Source organism: Rutilus rutilus (genome assembly GCF_951802725.1).
Source record: "Rutilus rutilus genome assembly, chromosome: 17".
NCBI classification, from domain to species: domain Eukaryota; kingdom Metazoa; phylum Chordata; class Actinopteri; order Cypriniformes; family Leuciscidae; genus Rutilus; species Rutilus rutilus.
The window spans coordinates 29,945,612-29,954,711 of record NC_140230.1 but is presented as its reverse complement, the minus strand read 5'-3'; the positions used below and the strand labels follow the sequence as shown (position 1 = coordinate 29,954,711).

Sequence of the window (9,100 nt, the reverse complement as noted above, 5' to 3'; positions counted from 1 at the left end):
TTCTCAATGATAGAAACGTGTCTTCTGCATAATAGCAGGTCTTAGTTTTGCTGCAAGACTCTTTTGTTCTATACACTTATATTTCTCCTGCAAAGCAGAATGTTATTTATTCTATTCTTTTTGGGATGTTTTAAATGCCATATTTGTATACTTAAAATGTTTGTTTAATATAGAGCAAGTGGGCACAAGGTGTTTCAAATACATTGTATTGTTTGACTCTCCCACATACTAGGCTGGAATAACAGGACAAAAACTCTTCAAAGTAATTTATTGGAAAACATCGATCCATCCACATTTCTCCCAATAACCTTAAGCACTGAATGCAATGCTGTTTTTGCTGGGATGTTCCCAGGTTTGTGTTTTTGTCCTGTGACTTTTGATTTAAATTTTTCCATAAAAGCTAAATTATAATAATTACTATTTTTAATTTTACACAGACATTTGCAAATACATTACAGACTTAATAACAAAAGGATAATTTATTTTACTACATACAATTTTCACAGCTGCATTTCATTACAAAAAAAGTGTCCATATTGTCCATTTCCCAGTGTCCTTTGATCAATAGTCACACAAATCTGTCTAATACTTTCTGCAGCATGCAGTGCATTAAAGTACAGAGGCTTAATCATGCCCTGTTTGCAATGGTATAAATGGTTAAAGTAAAGCTTTACAGCCACCAATATTTTTTATCTCCTGTTTAAGTTCTTCTCAATCCAGTGGTGATCCGTACACTTCAACCTCACACATTGTAAGATATTCGGTCCGTCCTGGAATAACAACATTAATGAAACGTCCTTCCATCCCATCACAGTCAAAAGAGGTGGAAAACCCAGGAGGAATGGAAGAGATCGTAGCACACCTGAAGAAAGAGTGAGTTAAGCATCTTGAGAAACTCTGAACCACCGTCCATATTCAAAGCAAAACACATTTATGCATCAAGTCAAACCAGTTAAATGCAAATTAACAGAATAAACAAAAATGCACAAAACCCAAATCACATTTTACCAATTTGTAGCCAGGTTTTATGTCACATTGCAGACTGCAGTAAATCTGAGAGCTTCTCTAAACTCTCCAAAAAAACATATTAAGATGAATTCATTTACCTTGGATTTTCATTGCCATTGTTATCCAGACTGTTTCCAATTCTGATTTCTGCTCCATTTAGTCTTGTAGGAACACCGTCTAATCTGTTTGCAATTGCCACTGAAAACACTTTGTGTCTTTTCAGTAAGTTCAGTCTCCACCAGGGGTTGAGCTCTGCTGCAGTGTGCATACAAGATCCAAGACCGAAAACACCATCTCTGTTCCCATCAATGGCATTGGATGCAAAGCCATGTGAGTGGAGGGAACTCTGTGTAGCTACTCCTCCTAAAGCCACATTTTCACCTACAACAACAAATGAGTTTCACATGAATTCATAGTTGAGTAAATTACTTCTCTTACAGTCTAGAAATGGAATGTTTACAACATTGCTAAATCTCAAATATCTGCTTATTTTTATTAGTGCCAAACTCAAATCCTGATAATAAATGTTCTCACCATCAGGAGCTGGATAACCGTAAACCTCAACCTCACAGAGAGTAAGAACCCGATTACGACCAGGTATTTCCACATTGATGAAACGGCCTGGAATGCCTTTTTCCCATTTGAAAGTGAGGGATCTCCCACCTGGAATGGATGAAATCTTTCCAGCCCTGTATAAAAATGACAGCATATGGATAATATCTGATTTCATGTACAGCATGTAACCTTATCACATTGTTCTTCAAGAGAATCTTCTCTTGAAAGGCTTTCTTACAATGGATTGTTGTTGCCGTTGTTCAGCAGAGAGTTTCCGATTCGTATCTCGGCTCCATCAAGCCTTTCAGGACAGCAGTCTTTTCTGTTCGTGATAGTTATGGAGGTCACTACATACTTGTCTAGTAAATCTAACCTCCACCATGGGTCATCTTGTATAGGAGTAGAAGTACAGGATCCATGTTCATTATGTGAGTCACGATTTCCATCAATAGCATTACTGGCATGGCCAAATGCTGCCCCAGGATTCTCAACCAGGTCCGACTGTGTGGCCTTGCCATATAAAGCGAGATTTTTAGCTGAAATTGATAAAGCATGGTCAAAATGTGTAATAAAAACAAGTGAATAAATCAAAATAATAATAATTTAAAAACAAACATTTGACCATATAATATTTAACTTTTGACTTCAGTGATTATTTCTCAGGGTATTTCTCATTTCTGTATAGATGTATCTACCTGCTCAGTCTATAGCTACAAAAAAATAATTGTGCACTTCCACCTTTATCACCAAGGAGAAAAATCTGTCCTTTTCAGACATTATGCCAAACAATTATGATTTTTTATAAAACAACAATAAACACTTCCTAAAAACAGTCAAAAAGAGAACATGCAAAAATATCAAACCATAGTTTTGTCCAGAAGACATTTAATGAATTATATAAAAGTAAAACATGTAAATCATAGGTGACAACCTGCCCTTATAACAATATGACATGTTCAGTGATCAGCGTCCAGTGTTTATAATGTACTGTGAGTGTGTCTGTATAACTGAAATCATTTGTGTAATTTTGAACTGTACCTTTAGCTGTTGTTGTGTCTGTAAAATAAGGCATCACAAAAATCCAAAGTAGGAAAAACATGTGCATTTCCATTATCCTACACAAGTGAAGGAAAATAATGAAATAAGATAATAACAAATCTGAAAAGTGTTGCTAAAATTGTTTATGTTAATCTGATTTTATAATGGATTTTCTGTTAGAGTTTGTTTTTAATATTTAACAGAATGTAATTGGACTTTCTTATAATTTAATTTGATAGACAATTAGTAAATTATGTAATTCAAATAAAAGCATACACATGAAAACTTAATCTAACATTCATTTTGATTCTTTATTTAAAAGCAAGTCACTCACCTGTATTTTATAATGTACAAAAAAAGGTTTTCAAATAGACAAGATGAAGTTTACTCTATGGGCAAAAAAGGGTTGATCACCCTTCGAATAATAAAACTAACAATGGGCCAGCTTTAAATACACTGCAGCTTTTAAAGGTCTGAGTGTTTTATCTAAACAGGTCATCTGAGATAAAAGTGCTTTACCAGAATTGTGATAAAATATTTATGATTTGTTTGTTGAGCTTGCAGTAACGTAACGGAAGCAAGCTATGTTATTCAACTGTTTTTTGGTCTTTTCCGGTAATCTAGATTTAGATTTATTCATTAAGAAGTTGGATGCTGTGGTGGAATCAGTGTGAAGAGCCGGGTCTAGGATATCGTCTCGATACCTTCCCAATCGACAAGCTATTCTAAACGACCACCCCAACGTCGGGAGTCCAGGATTTCATGGACGGAGTAGATGGGATCTTCTTCATTGGTAGGTATGGGAGGTGTGTGATCAGGATCAGGCTCTGTGGAGGGAGGAAGAACAGAAGGATAGTGAGGTTTCAGGAGTGACACATGGAAAACTAGGTGGATCTTGAATTGAGGAGGGAGGTGGAGCTTGTATGTGACTGGATTGACTTGATGGAGAATTTTGAAGGGTCCGATATATCGTGGGCTTAATTTATGGCAGGGCTGGCGTAAACGGATGTCTCGTGTTGAGAGCCAGACAAGTTGACCAGGTTCAAACGTGGGCGTGTCATTTCGTCGTGTCTGCGTATGGCCTGCTGGAGATGATGGTGGGCATCATTCCACGCTCTTTCACTTTCTCGAAACCAGTAATTAACAGAAGGGACCTCGGAAGGCTCACCGGACCACGGAAACAGTGGTGACTGGAAACCAAGGAAGCATTGGAAGGGAGTTAGTCCTGTGGTGGTGTGATGCAAGGAGTTTTGGGCGTATGCCCAGGCGAGGAATTGATTCCATGTGTCTTGACGATTTTGACAGAACGTGCGGAGGAAACGATTTATCTCTTGAACCTTTCTCTCAGTCTGCCCATTAGCCTGAGGATGGTACCCCGAAGTCAAGCTTGTCATTACTCCGAGAAGAGAAAAGAAAGCTTTCCAAACCCGTGAGATAAATTGGGGTCCTCGATCAGACACAATGTCCTCAGGGATGCCAAAATGACGAAAAACCTGATTGAAGAGGCTCTCGGCTGTTTCAAGAGCTGTAGGGAGACCCGGCAAGGGGATCAGTTTACAGGCTTTGGAGAATCTGTTGACTATAATAAGAATGCAGGTGTTGCCTCCTGATAGAGGTAAGTCAGTAATGAAATCAATGCCAAGAAGTGACCATGGCCGTTGAGGAACGGGTAGAGGTAATAGTTTCCCAGAAGGTAAGTGACGTGGAATCTTCGATACAGCGCACATCCCTGGATGGAACGTTGCACTTCTCTCATGCCCGGCCACCGATATCGTTGTTGTAGAAGGGTGTAAGTTTGTGTTGCTCCGGGATGACCCATACCAACTGACGAATGAGCGGATTCGATGAGAGGTAGGCGATATTCGTTTGGAACGTACGTTGTTGTTCGGGTGTCAGGGCATTCCGGTGGTGTAGGTTCTTGTCCCGTAGTTTCTTGGACCTGATCATCAATGTCCCATAGAATAGGGTTAACAAAAACTGTAGCAGGCAGGACTGGTTTGGGTTCGTCAACGGTGTCTGTAAAGGCATGGAGTCTGGACAAGGCATCTGCACGGATGTTCTTTGTTCCTGGACGATAGGTAATGTGGAAGTGGAACCGGGTGAAGAATAAGGCCCAACGGGCTTGACGTGGGTTTAGTCTTTTGGCTTCTTTGAGATATTGGAGATTCTTATGATCAGTAAGTACCATGAATGGAGGTTGATCTGGGTTAGGATGACGTAGAAGAGGACTAGTGATGAATTTGTTTTTCAAAGTTTGGAAGGCGTGATCTGCTTCAGGATTCCAGGACAGGGACTTCGGTTTCCCTTTCAGAAGAGAGGTAAGTGAAGAAGTTATGGTACTGTAGTTGTTAATAAATCTGCGATAGAAATTTGCGAAGCCAAGGAATCGTTGGAGTTCTTTTACTGTTTGCAGAGTGGGCCATGAAGTGACTGCGGCGACCTTTCCATCGTCCATCTGTACCCCCTGCTTACTCACAATATACCCAAGGAAGGTAATTGATTCTTGATGGAAAATGCATTTCTCTGCTTTTAGGAAGAGGGAGTGATCTCGTAATCATTGGAGAACTCTGGAGACATGTCGATGTGCAGATTCGTCCTGGGTGAATATTAGAATATCATCGATAAAAAGAATCACAAATTTGTTGAGGAAATCACGAGGAACCTCATTCATGAAATCTTGAAACACAGAAGGGGCATTGACCAGTCCATATGGCATAACGAGGTACTCGTAGTGACCGGAGGGGGTGATGAATGCAGTTTTCCACTCATCCCCCTCTCGTATCCGAATGAGATTATACGCACTCCTGAGGTCTAGTTTGGTGAAGATACTAGCACCTCGTAGTTGTTCGAGTGATGTACCCACACGAGAGGAAGTGGGTACCGGAACTTTATGGTGATCTTGTTAAGAGCTCGGTAATCGATGCAAGGTCTTAGACCCCCGTCTTTCTTTGCCACGAAGAAGAAACTAGATGCTGCTGGAGAAGTTGATGGACGAATGTACCCATGATTTAAGGCTTCTTGTATATATTCTTCCATGGCTCGTTGTTCTGGGATGGAGAGCGAGTAGATGTGACCGCGGGGCACCGATTTAACAGGTTCCAAGTCAATCGCGTAATCCCAAGGTCTGTGTGGAGGAAGATGAGAGGCTTTCTCAGGACTAAACACGTCTGCAAAGGAGGCATAACGGGGGGAATTTCTGTGGACTGTTTTTCTCGAGGGCTCTCAATAGATGTCACTGAGATGGGCATAGTCTTTGGCGAAGAAGGGACAGGTCTTGGAAGTTTTGGAAAGCAAGTAGAGAAACAGGTAAAACCCTAGCGCAGAATATCTCCGTTATTCCATGAAACCTCGGGATTATGCTGGATGAGCCAGGGTCTGCCAAGAATGATCGCGGAAGTGGAATTTTCTAACACCAAAGGAGTGAATGATTCTTTGTGCAAACAGCCTACTCTTAACGTGATTGGTTTTATTCTGTGTTTCACATACTCAGGATTCAAGGCTTTTCCGGGCACTGATTTGGCTGTGAACGGGGTTGGGGAGAGAGTTTTCGGGAGTTGAAGTTTCCGGCAGAGGTTGCCCGAAATGAATTGCCCGCTGATCCTGAATCGATTAGGGCTGTAACGGAAATGATAACATCAGCAGAAATCAATGATACGGTGGTGGATAATGGGGCAACATTGAGTGAGGTGAGGTGGACGAACAGGGCAGACACCGATGTAATGGGTGTTGTCTCCACAATACAGACAGAGATTATTGGTCATGCGTCTGGTTCTTTCTGATGGAGAAAGACGGGTATGGTCAACTTGCATAGGCTCAACCATAGGCTCAAATCCATGGTGATCTGGGTTCTCAGTAGGTCTGGATGAGAAAGCATATGATGATTGGTGGTGATAAGGATAATAATTTTGAACTCGACGGGAGACTCGGATAGATTGTTGAATAAACTTTTCAAGGCCCATGATGTCATCATAAATAGCGAGTTGTAATCTGAGGGCTGGATTCAATCCTTGACGGTAAGTAGTGATGAGTGCTCTCTCGTTCCATCCACTCACAACGGCAAGGGTTCTAAACTTCAAAGAATAGTCTGTGATACACATTCGGCCTTGTTGGAGGTGATATAACTGTTCACAATTGATGAGTCACCTATGGGACAACCAAAGACTTCTTTGAAGTGCGTTATGAAATTTTGAAGAGAATCGGTAACCGGTCCTGTCTGATTCCACATGGTTTCTGCCCATTGAAGTGCTCGGCCAGATAGAAGTGAAATGATGAAGGAGATTTTTTAATGTTCAGTAGGGAAATGGTAAGGTTGTACCTCTAGAGCGAGAGAGCATTGAAGAAGAAATCCATTGCAATCTTCTTCCCGGCCAGAGAAGGGTGCTGGTTTCACCATAGGACTGGAAATACACAGCGGGGGGGGGGAAGCGACAGATGCGGAAGTGGGGATCGCTGCCATAGATATCATATAATAAAGGCTAGATGTCTCGTCCGCGCTGCTGGCCAATGGAGGTCGACGTCCGCACACGGCGGCCATCTTGCCACAGGGAGCTCGCTCACTCGTAAACATTGTGTTTTAATGGTGCATGTACTTTTAAATAACCATAACTTGCTCAATTTTCTACCGATTTTCAAACGGTTTGGTTTGTTATAAACGTCAGAGATTATGACACTGCATACATATGAATAATTATAACAATGGACTTCCATATGAAAGAATTATAGCCATGTTAATAACATTTGTAAGAAACCAAACCGTTTGTAAATCCGTCAAGATTTCAGCGAGATAAGAGGATTTGTGTGCGTGCTGATCACTCACCTTAATTCAGATACCACAGAGCTCGCCAGAAAGCTTCCCTGTGACAAGATGGCCGCCAGTGATGCCGTTCGAGACTCCGCCTTAAGACATCTAGCCTTATATGGATATATGATCGCTGCAGCTCCGCGTTCAGCAGACTCGAGCAGCGGAATTCCAGCTGGATTGGTCCCTGGATCGGGTTGTCCTGAATCCATAGCAGTTATGGTCGAACCTTCTGTCAGGATGGATAAGTCAATCCATCACAATCCAGATTGTATCAAAGCAGCTTCACAGTATTAAATTAAAATAATACAACAAGGTTTGTTTCTAGTGGAATTGATTGATTGATAAAATCAAATTAAATATCCCCAAAATATCCCCAACTGAGCAAGCCAAAGGCAACAGTGGCAAGGAACCGAAAAACTCCATCAAGTGACCCAATGGTGTCCTAAAACTCCATCAGGTGACCCAATGGAGAAAAAAAAAAACCTTGGGAGAACCCAGGCTCAGTCGGGGGCCAGTTCTCCTCTGGCATTTATGAACTAGAGGCCGGATTGTAGTTTGAACTGTAAGATTAAAAATATTATATGAATTCCTGGCTGAAGAGATGCGACTTTAATCTAGTTTTAAACTGGGAGAGCGAGTCTGAGCAACGAACAGTATCAGGAAGACTATTCCAGAGTTTTGGGGCTAAATGTGAAAATGCTCTCCCTCCTTTGGTGGTTCTGGATATCCTAGGTATGACCAAAAGCCTTGAATTTAGTGATCTTAAAGAGCGCAATGGATTATAGGGCGATAGAAGATCCGTTAAATAGACTGGAGCTAAGCCGTTTAGGGCTTTATAAGTCAGTAGCAATACCTTGTAATTAATACGGAACTTTATAGGTAACCAATGCAGTGATGATAAAATCGGTGTTATATGATCATATTTTCTTGATCTAGTAAGAACTTTGGACTAACTGTAGCTTGTTTATTGAGGATGCAGGACAACTAGCTATAAAGCATTACAGTAATCTAGTCTCGAGGTCATGAATGCATTAACTAACTTTTCTGCATCAGAAACTGATAGCATATTACGTAGCTTAGCAATGTTTCTAAGGTGGAAAAAGGCTATTTTTGTAACATACGAAATATGATTTTCGAAAGACAGGTTGCAGTCGAGTATAACACCCAGGTCTTTTACTGTAGAGGATAAAGTAACAGGACATCCTACGATGTTAAAGTTGTATTGTGAAAGGTTTTGTGGGCGGTTTTTTGAACCGATAAGTAATACCTCTGTCTTGTCTGGATTTAATAAAAGAAAATTACGCGTCATCCAATCTTTTATATCTTTAACACACTCTGTCAATTTGGATAATTTAGCGTTTTCATCTGGCCGTGATGAAATATATATTTGAGTGTCATCAGCATAACAATGGAAACTAATTCCATGTTTCCTTATATTTCCAAGTGGCATCATATATACTGAGAATAACAGAGGGCCTAACACAGATCCCTGCAGCACTCCATAGTTTACTGGAGTTATGATCGTTCGCTTGCAGAGCGCAAGTTTCTGGATGGCACATAAGTCTGAAGTAATGAGTTTAGGTAAAAGGGAGCAGAGCCAGTGGTTGTTCTGTTGGCAAACATCAGTGACTTGAATTTGATGCGAGTGGCAACTGGCAACTAGTGCAATTTTGTGAGGAGAGGAGTGACGTGTGCTCT

The 9,100-nt window shown here is 40.9% G+C and overlaps 1 protein-coding gene across 1 annotated transcript; it reads right to left on the bottom strand.

Moving 5' to 3' along the window:
* Positions 1-223: 223 nt before the first annotated feature.
* On the bottom strand, positions 224-3,027 carry LOC311276162 (uncharacterized protein). Its single transcript, XM_084385703.1, has 6 exons — positions 2,936-3,027; positions 2,602-2,678; positions 1,802-2,099; positions 1,543-1,697; positions 1,107-1,389; positions 224-862 (listed from the first exon to the last, which is right to left on the bottom strand). The coding sequence occupies exons 2-6, from the start codon at positions 2,672-2,674 to the stop codon at positions 712-714; spliced, it is 960 nt and encodes a 319-aa protein (XP_084241829.1). The 5' UTR covers positions 2,675-2,678; positions 2,936-3,027; the 3' UTR covers positions 224-711.
* Positions 3,028-9,100: the final 6,073 nt, after the last annotated feature.